General features: G+C 28.7%; 1 protein-coding gene across 1 annotated transcript; it reads left to right on the top strand.

Annotated features, from left to right (window-relative positions):
• The first annotated feature begins 10,363 nt into the window (after positions 1-10,363).
• On the top strand, positions 10,364-10,663 carry LOC123895277 (aluminum-activated malate transporter 7-like). Its single transcript, XM_045945530.1, has one exon. The coding sequence runs from the start codon at positions 10,364-10,366 to the stop codon at positions 10,661-10,663; it is 300 nt and encodes a 99-aa protein (XP_045801486.1).
• Positions 10,664-17,824: the final 7,161 nt, after the last annotated feature.

Here is a 17,824-nt window from a genome sequence, read left to right as displayed (position 1 = left end):
AAAGGTCATGCATAACAATGTTGTCTCTCCTAGGTCCAGTGGCGGAGCTAGCCCGAAAAATTGGGGCGGGCCGCTACAAATATAAATCGAATATGTAAAAGAAATTACTAAAAAAAAGACATATCATATTGAGAGTCTGTCTAGTATGGATATCTCAAAAATAGTCAAAAGGTGGACCATTAACATGTTTATTAAATAAATTTTAAAAATATATTATGAAATATATATTTTATGTCAAATGTGTAAACTCATACTTTTTAATTAGTTTTTGTATTTATGTTTATAATATTATATGCATCTCTCTAACAAAAATTTAAATTTTTTTAACAAAAGATTGATCAAACATGAATTTTTATGCACAAATTCTATTTTAAATAAAAATTTGAGTACTTTTTTCTCCAAAAAAATATACTTGAATACTTCGACAAAATAAATTACACATTTTAAGACATCTATAAATTATTAAACAATAAAACATTAGAAGGGATGCTTAAAAAAATAAATTAAAAAGTATATTTGAATCATTTGAATTCTGGGACGTACAAATAGCGAGGGTTTGAAATCCCCGCTAAATGCAAACCTGTTAAAGAATACTGGATTTTATGGTTTGAAACCCCCGCAAAATAAAATATAACAAACTATACAGACTATTTAGCGGGGGTTTCTAACCGACGCTAAATAGTATACCTATGAAAAAAATTAAAAATTATGGGGCGGGCCATGGCCCTGTCCAGCCCATGAAGGGCTCCGCCCCTGCCTAGGTCTATGGATGTTGTTTTCAAAATGATTGGTTTTGCCATTCAGAAAGGACTAGCGGCACAACTTGTTGCCCGTTTATCTTCCATGTATATATATATTTTTTTCTTCTATTTCTATTAATACATATGAGCTAATAGATAGACGTGGGGGATATGTGGGGGTGCCAATATAGTTGGGATGTCCACTTATAACTTGATATCTATACGTTCTTAATTTATCTAAAAAACTATAAAGTAACAATTTATTTTTTTATTTTATGGTAAAAACTAAAATAGTTTATGAAAATAAATAAATTTTTATGTTAGTTAATAAATTTTCACTAACAAAAGTTGTATTTTTATGAACGGTTCTCTCATAAACTATATGGAAATGTTCATAATAATACATAAAATTAGTTTATTCATTTGTATAAGTTGTTTCGCATAAGCTCAAAAATAAATCAATTCAAACACATTTTTATTTACCTCGCAGTCGGACTCTTAGTTATTGAAGTCTCTACTATAAAATCAAACGGTTGACAAAAACCGATTTCATTCAATAGAAAAGCAACAAATATTCTAGATTATCAAATTGAGAGATATGAAAAGCATGACTTTTTTAACGCGGGGGTAACCGCGGAAATAAGGTCAAAATATGTCAAATTCTTTTTCTTTTACTTAACAAATTAACAAAAAATATGTCAGACTTTGAAAAAAAATATGTCAAACTAAAATTAGTATGTGTTTGGTTCTGCGGTGGACAGAATTAATTTTGATAGAATTGAGTTTGACAGAATTGATTTTGATAGAATTGAGTTTGATAGAATTGATTTATGTTTGGATATATTCATACAAAAGTGAGTTGAACAAATAATTTGAGTGTAAAAATCAATTCTAGAATGAGAAGCTACAATTTCTAGCTTCAAGTAGAATCCATTCTGGAGACAGAATCAATTCTAGTTTTGAGGAACCAAACAAGTCAGAATTCATTCTACATGTCCAAAATCAATTCTGGCTGCTCCAGAATTGAAACCAAACATACACTAGTGTTGTTACAAGTAAATTAGTGTTGTTACAAGCATGAGAAAAATACATCGACCATTTTACACTTTTAATTAATATTTATACTGTATTATATTTTTCCAAGCCATTTCTCTTCACCTAATTTTTAAAGAATTTAATTTGAATGCACTATCGGTGTAAAATGTTTTTACACAAACATCCAATGATATGTTATCACATTATTTAATGAATGTGATACATCATATATTTTTAAACACTATACATGATATGTTGGTATATTATTGGACGCATGTGTAAAATAACTTTACATTGTATATAAATTAAATTAATTTTGAAATATAATATAGAATATTAGATCATTTTGTCAGTATAAAATGTATTCATTAAACTCTAAACACATTTAGATTTATCAAAAAAATTGTCTAATATTATAAATAATGATAAAAAAAAACTATATACACCCATCTAATCTAATTTAACTACGAGTTCATGGTAAAAACCACCCAATATTTTTCTTGGCTCCAACAATTTTTGAACGTCATTAATAAATTTTCTTCTTTTAGTGTTTAACTCCATAGTCTCCCCAACATATAGACATCACTTTCTTCATGTGCATCTTCATGTAAGTACAATTGGGAGCACCGACTACATCAATTAATAAAAAAATGTTTTTTTAACAACTTAAAAAGTAGATACTATTTTGGAAATCAACTAATAGTAATACCATCTCCAATAGTGATCGTAATTATTTTTTAAGCATTGCTACCTAATATGTGTTTTTATTGGAACTAAATAAAATTGAGTACTCCTTTCATCTCAAATTTTTGATTTTTTTTTTTTTACAATGAGCTGAAGATCAAACCTATGACCTATAACGTACTGCCCAAACATCTCATCATTAGGCCAAACCTAGTGGCTTAAATCTTTTATTTTTTTTATTTTTGTCTTAAAACTAATATGCAATTAACGATGTTTTACTTTTTGTATCCTTACAAAAATTAAAGCAATTATTAAATGAACATTCTATTTTTTAATAAAGTAATGCTAAAAAAGACTTAACTTATTAAATTTTATCATTTCTTAATCTATTTGCAAATCTCTAAGGGCCCGTTTGATGCACAGGATAAGAGACAGGATATGATAACTGTAACATATATCATGTCTGAATTCAGTGTTTGGTGACACAACAGGATATGATAAACAGAGGCGTCTCTGCGTTTTAGGAAGCTCTGTGCAAAATATAAAAGTGGTCCCTTAATAAAAAAAAATTAAAAAATTGCATATAATATAAAAAAAAACATTCTTATTTGTGTAAACATATAAATTATCAATATTAAACCAATTGTATTAAATCAAATGGGACAAGAAATACAAAATAATTATATTTGCATATAACGTCAAAAAGGAACCTCCTAATCTAAGGTTAAATTTTATGCAAAGATTAAAATGGACTAGAACTATATTTACGAGTATAGATAATTAATCTATTGATACTCATATGATATTTTAAGAACATTAACAATATATAACTATTATTTCAGGGCCTAAATATTAATCTATTAATATACATCTGATATTTTATAGGTATAAATAATATATAACTAATATTATAGTACCTCAAAATTTTGAGTTGAGACCCTAAAAATTTTGAGGCCCGATGCCGCCGCATATCTTGCACATGTGTGCAAGCCGCCACTGATGATAAGTTAATCCTGAAGCTTATCATATCATATCTCTCTAGTTAAAATTCTTATCCTGAATTTGAGCTGGGTTACCAGCAGGATATGATAGGATGAGAAAAAAAATGTTGAAATATTTATTCTATAAAATATATTTTAAAATTAAAAACTAAATATTAATAAAATATAAATAATAAAATAATTTGATAGTAAATTAATAATAAAATAATTAATTTTTAAATACATATGTAATTTTCTCACAAGGATAATTTTGTAATTTATATAATCTAAAAAATCAAAATTCTACTAAAATTACAATATTTTAAAGTAAAATAATTATTAAAAAAATTAAAAAATAGGGATATTAATTTAAATTTAATAACAAATTAAATATAATTCTTTTGGAATGATAGTCTTATTATTTACGTATGAGATATATCATATATTTATTTAGCTTATTTAACATGTATAATTGAGTTATTTATTTGAACATGATTCATATAAAAAATTTAATTTGTTTATTTTCTCATGAATTTTATTTAAAATTTTATAAATTTATTTGATTACTTATTTATATTTTTATTTATAAAATTCAAAGTATTGCAATATAATTTTTAAAAAATTAAAATTGTTTTACAAGGGTAATTTTGTCATTTAAATATGTTATGTATCTTATCAGATTGTTATGAGCAAGTATGTATTAAAAATATGATATAATAGTTATCATGTTTGTTATCTTGTGTGCACCAAACACAAGATAGGATAACTGAGGATAACTGTTATTCTTCTGCTGATATCATATCCTATCATTATCATGTTGTTTATAATATTCAGTCACTATCCTATCATGCGTACCAAACAGGCCCTAAACGTTTTGAGACGGGGAGTACTATAGATACTAGTTCTACATTAAAAAATTTCTCTCTCCTTTGAAACTCGCCTTAAGTACATATGAGATTCAATTAGACCATCTCCAAGTGTAGTACCTATTAGGTACTCATGGTACTTATTAGGTGCTACCATTGGAGCAAAACAACTTTGAGTACCTATTAGGTACCACTTCTCACCTAAGAACCCTCTCTCTCCTCTTGGACCCACCTTATTTTAGATTAAAATATTTTTTTATTGGACCCATACACATTTTTGAATTGATGTGAAATTATTGATGGGACTCATTTAGAACTTTTTAAGAAGTGCTAGGTTGGAGGAGTTGACTACCTATTATTATTAAAAAATAATAAATGAGTGATGTGTCCACGTGAGACCCGGTTACTCAAAATTAGAGTTCTCCATTGTGGATGCTCTTAAGTACTCAAAAGTGGAGAGCTCTATTGTGGATGCTCTAAAGACCATCTTCAACGGAGAGTTCTCTCTCTCTCCCTCCCTCCCCCCCCTCTCTCTCTCTCACTCATTGTTAAAATATAATTTTTTTTTTATTTTTTTATTTTTTATTTTGGTAGAGTGTTAAAATATAATTTTGTGGTACTTATTTATAATGATGTTAAGTTATTGGTGAAATATAGGATTATTTGTGGGACCAATTTAATTTTTTTTAAGAAGTTTTGAGTTGGAGGAATTGATACGTGCTTATTAACTATTATTAAAAAATTGTAAATAAATGATTACAAACAAAAGTCTCAAATTTAGATTTATTGTATAATTAATGTATATGGTGTACTCCCTTCGGTTTATTTTATAATGAACACTATGAGGAAGAAATTTGGCCTTTTTTATAAGAAATTTTGACCAATTTTTAAATATTCTAAATGTTCAATTTTACTTATGCCCTTATTTATTATGAGAGAGAATTTAAAAATAAGTAAGTTAGTTGAATAAATAGTAATTAAATAAGGGTATACATGAAATAAATTTAAATTTATAAAAATATTAAATGAAAATAATTATGTTAAATGTGTTTCCTTGGTCTGTATGATTTTTTCAAAATATTTCTTATAAAAAGGATCGGAGAAACACCGTATTATAAATCAGTGCCACAGTTTTGTCAAGGAGGAAGTAACTCGAAAAATGACTCAATTAAGTCCCCAAAACAATATAACACGTGATACACGTCTTCCTTATCATACATACATGTATATATATCTGCCCATAGTTCAAGACTATCACTAAGTTCATAGTACGTAAAATTATAAAGCAATATTACTAAGTTCATATTACATAGCCAAAGATATCTTCCCAATCTTGCATTTCTTTGTGAACTTTCAAGCACCTTAATTACCTAAAATTAAGAGCAATATTCCAAAATGGTCTCACCAAATGTTGATGACACTAGAAGCTTCACACATACCTTGAGAACCTTGGTTAAGAAATCATGGGATAATTTAGTCAATGTCACAAATATGGTAAAAGAGATTGGCCAAGATGACCCTAGAAGGATTATTCATTCCTTCAAGGTTGGATTGGCTTTAGTTTTGATTTATATTTTGCAGCAATTTTGTCCATCCTTCTATGGTTTTCGTGACAACATAATTTGGGCCGTTCTTACCGTTGTTATTGTCCTTGAACTTTCTGTGGGTAAGTATTAATTAAGTTCCTTTTTTTGTTTATTTTTTGTTAAGAAATCTATAAAGTGGCTAGAAATTTCACAATGAGGTGAATAAATGGGATGTTCAGATTCAAACACTATCCTTGCATACATAATACGATGTTCCTACCAAACCGAACTTAAATTTTGAGTTCTGCTATTATTAATTTTATTTTAATTAAGTTATTGACGAAAATAAGGGAGACAAGATTAAAACTAGTCTTTAATATGTGCATCCCTTACATGAGTATCTCCGATAAAGATATCTTAGTGAGTTTCATAGAAGGTATAGATTCTTTTATTTATTTTTTTCTCTTCAATGGAGGAACTTGACATGATAAAATGAGTATAATAAAATTTGCAAAAGTACCTTAAATACTGTACGGTATTATCATTAATGTTTAGCTGTAATAATATAATATATCATCATTATTATTATTAAATATACCTTAAGTACCTTATGTTTTTTTAACTAAATGCAGTTTTACCCCCCCTATTTTGAAAAATGCGGAATTTTACCCCCCCTATTTTAAAATGCGGAATTTTACCCCCCCTATTTTATAATTTGTTGGATTTTGCTCCCCCACCAAAATTTTGCACAAAATCTGCTTCTGAGCCTCAAGTTTAAAGCTACGCACATAACTCAATTTGGATCAATAATTCACCAAACTGGTACCGAAACGACCGCAATCGAGTTAGTTTTTCACAGAATCAAACTCCACTAAATTTGGAGTTACAGAGAGAGATTAATTACTGTTTTAGTGAAAGTCTGTTCAAATTAATTATCGTATGAAACTACTACTGGTATCCTCGTCATTCCTCTCACCCTGTAGCTCATTTTTTAATACTATTTACATGTATGGAAATCTAACTAAATTACCCTTGTTGGCATTTCAATTTCGTCGAATTTGGAATTACGATGTGTTCGGTAGACGATGTTGAATTTGAAGACAGGGGGGGTAAAAGTCCGCGTTTTAAAACAGGGGGGGTAAAATTCCGATCTAATCAAAACAGGGGGGGCAAAACTGCATTTAAGTCTTTTAACTATATTGAAGCAAAATAAATATCAATTGTAAAATACGACGTAGTATTGAAAGAACTACTTGTTAATTCTATATAAAACTCAAAATATGTTCCATCTGAAAACCATCAGAAATGCTTAACCACAAAATAAGAGAGATAATTCATTTGCTTCAACTTCTAATTTTATAATTTTTTATTGATAATAATTCAACTTTTTTTAGTAGAGTCATGTGTGAACTATTTTTGTTGTTGACCAATAGTCATGTGTGTGAACTTATGATCTACTAATTGGATTAACGTTATGAATGATAAGAAAACACAAATGCTATCAGGGTAAGAAACTAATTTTAAATATATTTTTTTAAAAAGTTGATTATTTAACATTTTAAAAGTTTAAATTTTTGTTTTTTTAAGATAATTTTTTTTCTTTCCATTTTTAGTTCCTTAACATCGTCTTCTAGTTAGCAACCCTTAAAAGAAATACTAATTGTATTAATTATCAGGTGCTACGCTCGGAAAAGGTTTCAATAGAATGTTGGCCACGTGGATAGCGGGTGCTCTTGGTGTTGCGAGCAACAAAATAGCTACTCTTTGTGGGGATAAAGGAAAGGTTGTAATGACTTCAATATTTGTCTTTGTGATAGGTAAGTATAAATTACGCGGTTCGTGATTCCGTCAAACTTACTGTTAATTTAAATGTGCACTATTAGTTACGTGGTACATGAAGAGAATTTAATTGGTTTTTCTTTCAATTTGTAGCTGAAAGAGTGACATTTATGAGATTTTCCCCAAAATTGAAGGCAAGATATGATTATGGAATGATCATATTCATCTTAACCTTCTGTTTGATATCTCTTTCGGATATGACTGGTAATAAACTTCTAGAAGTTGCTTATGAGAGGTTATTTACAATCATAATTGGAAGTTGTATAGCTATTACGGTGTGTATTTTCATATGTCCTGTTTGGATTGGAGAGGATCTTCACAATAAGATTGCTGGTAATATTGAAAAGGTTGCAGACTTTTTAGAAGGTACGTGTATATATATATATATATATATATATATATATATATATATATATATATATATATATATATATATATATATATATATATATATATTATACTGACATTTAATCAAATTTATCGCGATAAATTGAACTTGGCACTCTAGAGTTTATGATACTCTCACCCTGTGTACTGATCATTTGCATTAATATAGACTTTCGTGATATTTAAGAGATATATGATATAATTAGCTAGGGGTGTGCAAAATACCTGGATATAAGGCCCAAATCATAACCAGATCCAAGCCTATTTTTAAATATCTGGATTTTAGTATATGGTTATTAACCAATCCATTATCATCTGGTCGGTTATCCACCCAAATTTAATTTTCAGATTTGGTTTAAATTTGGTTTAAATCGGTTATGCCTTTTAAAATTAATTCACGCACAAAAACCACTCTAATTGGTCATTCACTCATTCACGCACAAATTCACTGCTTCACCATGCTCCATCTCTCAGATTTGTGATGAACCCTAAATCCCAAATCCACCATGATCTCTCCAATTAAATTAGTCCAGTTGGCAGTAACATTACATTATTCTTTTTGAACAAATCAAAATAATATATATATATATAACAAGAAATCTCCACAGTACCAAGGGGTCGGGGTTTCAAACCCTGATGCTCTCACTTATCCTTTAAAGGTGGAATTTCTAGCCACTAAATTACTTAAAAAAAAATATTGAGTTGCCAACATTTTTTTTCGTCTTAAGTTGTAACAACTTTCTTTCTTAGCTATATAGTATAGACCTTTAGTCATCTGCTATTTTTTTTTAAACTTTTTAAAAAACCCAAAAATAAAATTATGAAGACAATCATCTAGTTTTTTTTTTTTTTTTTTCCCGAATGAAGACAGTCATCTAGTTTTGTTGTCTTAATTTGGTCTTGTATTGTAAATCTTAGAAAAAATTAATATTTTAATTAATGATAATCTCTCATTTTACCAATTCTTATTTTAAATAATGTATAGAAAAATTTTGATTCTAAAGAGGAGTATACAAAACCAAACACATTGTTGTGTGATAATATTATAACTAGATAATTACCAAGTTCATAAATCTTCAACAATTATTTCAAACATATATATATATATATATATATATATATATATATATATATATATATATATATATATATATATAAAAGTCAGAATAAAATGATACCAACTAGTGTGACACCAAATGTTACACCTTTCAATAATATTTTAACCGATATAAATTTTATAAAATTCACCGTTGGATTGAAAATTTATAACATATAGATCATTTGTGTAAAATTTCATACAAATTCAAAATCATTTGATATGCTATTGCGACGCATAAAGATTAACGACATATAAAAGAAGAGTCAAACCGTTAATTTTGATGTATCTCAATACCATATCAAATGATTTTGGATTTGTTTGAAGTTTTACATAAATGATCTATATGATATAAACTTTCAATCCAACGGTGAATTTTATAAAATTTATATCATTTAAAACGTTATTGAGATGTGTAATATTTGACATCAAACTAGTTGGTGTTAATTGATCATGACCCTATATATGTATGTATGTATGTATACTAATGAAAATTAATAATGGTGGCACACGCAGGATTTGGAGATGAATACTTCAATAATTTAGAGAATATAGAAGCTGGGAATGATAAGCAATTTCTCGAAAGATATAAAAGTGTCCTCTGCTCAAAAAGCAGTGAAGAAACAATGGTATTGCATCTTTTGCAACAACAAAAACAAACATCAATTCAATTTAAGAATTAGTATACATTACATATATCCAATCACATTTTACATTTGTAAAAAATGTACATCGTCATTAGTGTGTATTATAATTTGGTTTTGAGTTCGATCACTAGCCGATGTATATATATTAAAAAACATTTGTTAGATAAAGATAATCCATTAAATAAATATCAGTTACCTCGAGAGATTAATCTATCCAGTTATTTCATTTAATAGGCTGTTTTGGCAAGATGGGAACCTCGTCATGGAAAATTTGGATTTCGCCATCCATGGAAGCAATACTTAAAGATCGGGAACTTGACACGGTCTTGTGCTTACAAAATTGAAGCTCTTAGTGTATATCTCCACAATTCCAAAGTATGGTATTGAAGCTCTTAGTGTATATCTCCATCTAGTGACATAATATATATATGCTAAGTTTGTTTTTGTGGTTTGTGATACAGAGTACTCCATATGAATTTCAAAGCAAGATTCAAGAATCATGCACAAATATTAGCTTGGAGTCAGGGAAGGCCCTAAGAGAAACTTCATTGATGATTAAAAAAATGTCTAAGTCATCAACACCAAAATCTCATGTTTTGAATGCTAAAAGTGCTTCTGAATCTCTTAAATCTATACTAAGAACAAACCCGTGGGAAGGAGCCGATCATTTCGAGATAATACCGGCTTCTGCGGTTGCATCATTGGTTATTGATATTGTGATTTGTGTTGAGCAAATTTGTGAAGCTGTTGATAAATTAGCTTCGCTTGTGAATTTTGTGCCATGCGAGTTACTTCATAGTGGAACCGTGCAACCGATTTCTGATATCAATGGTTCAGTACATATTGTTACCGTTAGCGAGTGAACAATTCCACTTTAACACAATCACTTGGTTTATTGTGTTTGTGTTTGGTTAATAAAATATGTTTTGTCTTTTTTTAGGCCAAAGAAATCTTAAATATTTTTAACAGGTTAATTTTTTTAAGTATTTGGTGAAAAATTGATCCTTAATGAAGAAAATAATGAGCAAACTGAAGTTAATGTTGAGCAAGTTGATGTTACTGCTAACAATGTTGAGGAACCTGATGTTTTTATTACCAATGTTGTGCAAAATGATGGTGGTAGCAATGTTGAATTAAGTGGAAGTTCAAACAATCCAACTTTGGTTAATGACGAAGAAAGTGTTTTATCTGGGCAGAGTTTGATGATGATGGTGAAGATAATGATGACGATGTTACCGGAGCTTTTGACCTTTGAAGCAATTATCATATATATTTCACCGGAGCTTTGCTATTTTGTTTGTTTTATTATCGAGTTTTTTTGTTGACAAGTTTGTTTGGAGTTTGAAATTTGAATTTTTATTTGAAAATTGAATTTTATGTTAATTGGTGTTCCATTTTATACATATGTCATTTATAAGTAACTTATAGGCTTTTGAAACTCATTTTTAAGTTTCCATAAACTCGTACGAGTCTACGAATCGAGTCTACGACCCTTTTCAAGTCTGAGTAGACTCTCGAGTCTGACAACCTTGATCAGCACTCTTCCGGCACTAGTGTCTACCGACATCACCAAATTGAATTATCATCAACTTTATTATTTTCATTTGATTGATTCAAATTTACATTGCTACTTAGCACCTCTGAAGTAGAATGCTGACTTCGAAGAAGAATTGAAAAACTGTAAGATTCAAATAGTTGAAATTGAATGGAAAAAAAATCCGTTACGTATTAACAATTTTGAAAATAAGTTAAATAACTTGTTAATAAAATTAGGAAGATAAAAACCAATCGTTAGTTGGTTCAGTGGTAATTGGTGCTGAACTTGGTAGGGAGGACCGCGGTTCGATCCCCCACAACTGCGATCGGGAGGGGGCTGGAACCACTTGATGCCAGAACTGACCCCCGAACCAGATTCAACTGGTGGTGAAAAGCCGGAAAATTAGGAAGATAAAAAACAAAACAACACCAAAACATAAATAAGAAAAAGCTATAACATCTATACATACCTTACAAATATGCAGGAATTAGAAAATCAGGAAACAAACTCAAGGTGTACAAAGCAATGTTTTAAAAACCGGACCGGAGATCGAACCGGTGAGAGCTCTGGTTCATGGTTCAACCGGTTCAATCGGTTGAACCGCTATTAAACCGTTATTGAACCGAATAATTAAAAATAAATATAATGCTGAAGAATAAATAATAATTTTAGACTCAATAATTTGATTTTTTTTTACATAGTAAAAAAAAAAGTTAGTTCTCCAAAAAAAAAGTTAGTTTTATTTTATAATATATTGAGCCATTATTTTATCAAGTTGTATTGACCCAAAAGCTCAATTATAAGCTAAATCCTAGAATTGAAATATCCTCTCATTCCTATTAGTGAGCAGCCTCCACTCCACTTTCTATCATCTTCTCTCACGTAATTTCTTTCTTTTTCTTCTTATTTTCTTGTTTCTTCTTTTTCTCTCTTACCCAGATATGTTTCATTCCTTTCTTATGTATGACCATCAAGAAATAAAAAACTATTGTGTGACTACAACAGATTTATTCCTTAATTTCTCAAATTCATCCGTGTATTTTTTCTTCTTCTTTTTCTTATAACAAATAACAGTGGCATTTTCATGTTTCTATTTGGCACTTATGTTCGAGTGAAAAGAATAACTCTACCCTAGTTTGAAAATAGAAAAGTTTTTTTTTTTTTGAAATTCCGATTTTTTTATTAGAAGAGAACCGGCCGGTTTTTCCGGTTTCCCAGTTCACCGGTTTTTCCGGTTTTTACCGGTTCAGACCGGTTCAACGCGGGTTTATCCCGGTTTAATGGACTAGCGGTTCTGGTACTTGTTTCGGACCGGTGTTGTGTCCGGTTCACGGTCGAACCGGCCGGTCCGGTCCGGTTTTTATAACATTGGTACAAAGACAAAAGTGGTGCCGTTGTTTCGTTTTTGTTCTGCGGATTCTATTTTGGTAATCCTACCAATTATGTTTAATCACGTTTTCTACCAATTGAACCTCCTCACCAGGTATATAAAAAATTTGGACCTCAGTCACGTTTTGCATCTTTCTTTAAGCATAATTGTTTTTATTTTTATTTTTATTTTTTAAAATGATGGGCCTTAAGTTATGACACTCATTGCCTTAGCTCAGGGCCGGACCTGCGCAGGAGGAAGGAAGAATATTAGAACAGAGTATAACGCTGCCATCCTTGAAGTTCTTTATCGATTTTCTTTTCTATTTTGTTTACTTATTTACTATGAGTATTTATTTAGATTAGGTCTCTTAGATGAATTTAAATTTCTTAGATTTAATTAGGTCTTAATGTTTTGTAAAAAAAAAATTAGGTGTTCATGTGTGATAGTTAATTATGACTAAAAATGTGTTGTTAGGTGCAATCCTACACAAAAAAATTTCTATTGCAGAAATTTATATGACATGGCTGGGTGAGTATAAAAAAAATTAAATAATTATTTACGGTATCATGTCATCAACTTAATACTATTATTTTGTTTTTGTACATAATATTGTCTTATTTAATGGATCAATTTAAATAATTTCTATAAAATAAGTTAGAAGTATAAGTTGATTAGGAGTTGCATAATTTTATATCATTATAGTAAAATATATGTATAAATTATATAAATAATACAAAATATTATATGAATTACATGTTAATGTTTGAAACCCAAAATAGTATCACTATTAAAAATTCTCTAAGAAGGAGGTTCGAAATTCAGTCTCACATGTTAAAAAATTCTCAATCTTAACACAAATTAACCAATAATAACATATTTCTACTATAAACTCCACACGTAATGAGTTCCTAGTAATGCTTACATTTTTGACCAACCAATACAGTAGATCATTTAATTTAATTTATGTTAAGAAGTTAAGAAGTCTGACAACAACAGTCGCGAGATGACATAAATATGAATAAGTGAGTGTAATTCTCACCTTATAAACCGGTTTTGTAAGATTGAGTTAGGCTTAACTCTTAATTCTAAGATAATATTCGAGTCTCTTCATGATCCGTTGAGCCGTCTGCTACCCAGTTTTTGACCGAGTCATCCTCCATTTATATCTGTGTCTCAAGCCCAATAACGCTAGGTCTAAGGGGATCTATTAAGAAGTGTCACATCTGTTATAAGATATCTAAATATGTATTTATAAGTGAGAGTAATCTCCACCTTACAAGCTGGTTTTGTAGAGTTAGGTTAGGCTTAACTTCCAATTCTAAGAATTTAAATATGAAGTATACAAAAATTAAAGCTCAAACTCAAACTAAGAAACTTGTATAAAAAATATGATTAAGACATATACTTAGCTAGTATTTACACAATGGTCTCGCAGTTGTTAAGAGGATTATGTAAAATAATCCCATAATCATTAAATTTGTCAATAGCTGACTCAGTAGATAAGTTGATATAAGTAACAATTTTCGATCATGTGTGCATTGGACTCTCTAATTAGTAATTACTACTATATAGTATGTCCATTATTTTACAATTCAATTTGTCACTTTTTTTTCTATCCATTATTTTTGCGTTTCTACTTGTAAATCGAGTTGTGGTGTTGTGTACTGTGCCCTTATTCATTACAAACAGGGAGATATCAATGGCCGGTCCAAGAGTCGATCACACAAGTTAAGATTTAGCAATATTTAGATATTTTATTTATTTTTCATAAAATCATTATGTAATTTTTAATTTTATAAGTCATCACAATAAAACCTATTTGGAATCTCTAATTATGTTTGGCCGGAACTGCATGGAGTCTAGTGTCTACCACTGCCTTCATTCGTCTAGATATCTTATTGAGATAAGTGACTTGAGAGATATGAAAAGTATGACTTTTTTTTTTTTTAACAGGGAAATAAAGTCAAAATATATGTACAAAAAAAAAAGTCAAAATATGTCAAATTCATTTTTTTGACTTAATTTTTTTTTCAAACTCTTGGAAATATAAATGTCAACTAAAATTAGTGTTGTTAATAGCATGAAAAAAAATACATTGATTTTACACGGTCAATCAATAGTAGTAACTTTTTATTTTGTCAAGTCATCTCTTTTTATCCAACTTCTTGTTTGATATAATACAAAAAAGTTAAATCATTCTTATTAAATGTCAGTATAAAGTTAATTTACACTGATCATGCCTATCTACTAATTAAACTCTAAAAACCTTTATATTTAACAAGATATTTGTTTGACATTATATTAGATAGTGATAAAAAAAAACTATACGTAGGTTTAAAATTAATATACACCCATCTAACCATAGGTTTTTATTTATTTAAAATAACCCTTTTTGCAAACAATATAGAGTTTAATACATATGCAACGTTAGTATAAAGTTATTTTAGAGATGCATCTAATAGTATATTGCCACATCATTTAATGAATGTGACAACTTATATGTTTACACTACAAAAAAAAATCGCTCTAGCCACGGTTATTTGCACTGTGGGTAAAGAAATGCATTTGTCATGGTTATTTGTTCTGTTTACACTACAAAAAAAATTCGCTCTTTAGCCATGGTTATTTGCCACTGTGGGTAAAGAAATTTAAAAAAAAATGTTTTTTTTTTTAATTTAGTGTTAATAAAGTTTGAATATATCTATTTGCTGTATTTGAATAGTGTAAGAAAAGAAAGATCAAAAGAAAGCATGAAAGCAGAGCAACTTAAAAAAAGAACAATATTTGCCACGGTTATTGCTGTGGGAAAAACCAAATTTAGCCGTGGCTTTTGCAATGGCAGGATAAGCCACCCTCAAAATTACCGTGGAAAAGTTTGTTAGCCACGGTCTATGACACCATTAGCTACGGTTTTGACCGTGGCTAAAAGGCATTTTTTTGTAGTGTTATAATCACAATACACATGATTTTTTTTCTTAAACAACAAAGATAATACATAATGTGTCAATATGTTCTTAGATGCATGTATAACATAACTTTACACTGATGATGTATATAAATTAAATTAAAAAAATATCAATCTACTATATTTTCAAACATATACAAAACTACCCTATTATTTTAAACCATCACCAGTAAAGGAAGTGATAGATTTATGCTGCCATTTTTTTTAATTGTAGAAATTAATTGATGAATAAATAAAAACATATTTAATTAATATTATATATAATTCAATGAAAATTACATAAATTACTATAAATAAATTACATTGCAGATATGAGATTTATTAGCGTTGTCTCTAGGTCAAATTGAGCTAGCTTTGATCAAAGTCGTTATCCAATCCAATCAAATTTAATTGGTTTATGTTGGGTGTAGAACCTGTATTTTTATGACAAATGTGAATGAATCCAATTCGTTACTGAGCAGGTTGGTTTGGAGTGAATGTGTCATTAGATATTAAATGAAATATTATTTCGTGAAAATTTTAAAATTTAGACAAAATTTTACTATTTAAAATTCAAACACTTAAATTTAAAATTTTAACATATAAAATGTTAAGCCATATTATCAAAGTAATATATATATAGGCATAATAAATTAAGCATAATTGTTTTAATTTTTATTTTTTATATAATAGTAGGCATAATAAAAAAAAAATTGGACTCCTTAAAATAATGGGCTTAAGTCATGACACTCATTGCCTTAGCTCAGGGCCGGACCTGCGTAGGAGGAAGGAAGAATATTAGAACAGAGTATAACGCTGCCACCCTTGAAGTTCTTTATCGTTTTTTCTTTTCTATTTTGTTTACTTATTTACTATGAGTATTTATTTAGATTAGGTCTCTTAGATGAATTTAAATTTCTTAGATTTAATTAGGTCTTAATGTTTTGTCAAAAAAAAAATTAGGTGTTCATGTGTGATAGTTAATTATGACTAAAAATGTGTTATTAGGTGCAATCATACACAAGAAATTTTCTATTGCAAAAATTTATATGACGTGGCTGGGTGAGTATAAAAAAAGTCAAATAATTATTTAAGGTATCATGTCATCAATTTAATATTATTATTTTGTTTTTATACATAATATTGTCTTATTTAATGGATCAATTTAAATAATTTCTATATCTTATTTAATACTATTTATTTAGATTAGGTCTCTTAGATGAATTTAAATTTCTTAGATTTAATTAGGTCTTAATGTTTTGTCAAAAAAAAATTAGGTGTTCATGTGTGATAGTTAATTATGACTAAAAATGTGTTGTTAGGTGCAATCCTACACAAGAAATTTTCTATTGCAGAAATTTATATGACGTGGCTGGGTGAGTATAAAAAAAGTCAAATAATTATTTATGGTATTATGTCATCAATTTAATACTATTATTTTGTTTTTATACATAATATTGTCTTATTTTTAATGGATCAATTTAAATAATTTCTATAAAATAAGTTAGAAGTATAAGTTGTAACAAAAAAAAAAGTTAGAAGTATAAGTTGATTAGGAGTTGCATAATTTTGTATTATTAAAGTAAAATATGTATAAATTATATAAATAATACAAAATATAACCCAAAATAGTATCACTATTAAAAATTCTCTAAGAAGGAGGTTCGAAATTCAATCTCACATGTTAAGAAATTCAATCTCACATGTTAAAAACTTCTCAATCTTAACACAAATTAACCAATAATAACATATTTCTACTATAAACTCCACACGTAATGAGTTCCTAGTAATGCTTACATTTTTTACCAACCAATACAGTAGATCATTTAATTTAATTTATGTTAAAGAAGTTAAGAAGTCTGACAACAGTCGCGAGATGACATAAATATGAATAAGTGAGTGTAATTTTCACCTTACAAGCCGATTTTGTAAGATTGAATTAGGCCTAATTCTCAATTCTAAGATAATATTCGAGTCTCTTCATGATCCGTTGAGCCGTGTGCTACCCAGTTTTTGACCGAGTCATCCACCATTTATATATGTATCTCAAGCCCAATAACGCTGGGTCTGAGGGGATCTATTAAGAAGTCTCACATCTGTTATAAGATGGTCTAAATATGTATTTATAAGTGAAGGTAATCTCTACCTTACAAGCTGGTTTTGTAGAGTTG

Source organism: Trifolium pratense, linkage group LG7, assembly GCF_020283565.1.
Source record: "Trifolium pratense cultivar HEN17-A07 linkage group LG7, ARS_RC_1.1, whole genome shotgun sequence".
In the NCBI taxonomy this organism is placed as follows: domain Eukaryota; kingdom Viridiplantae; phylum Streptophyta; class Magnoliopsida; order Fabales; family Fabaceae; genus Trifolium; species Trifolium pratense.
Note: the sequence above shows the minus strand (reverse complement) of the source record. Positions and strands in the feature narration are given on the sequence as shown.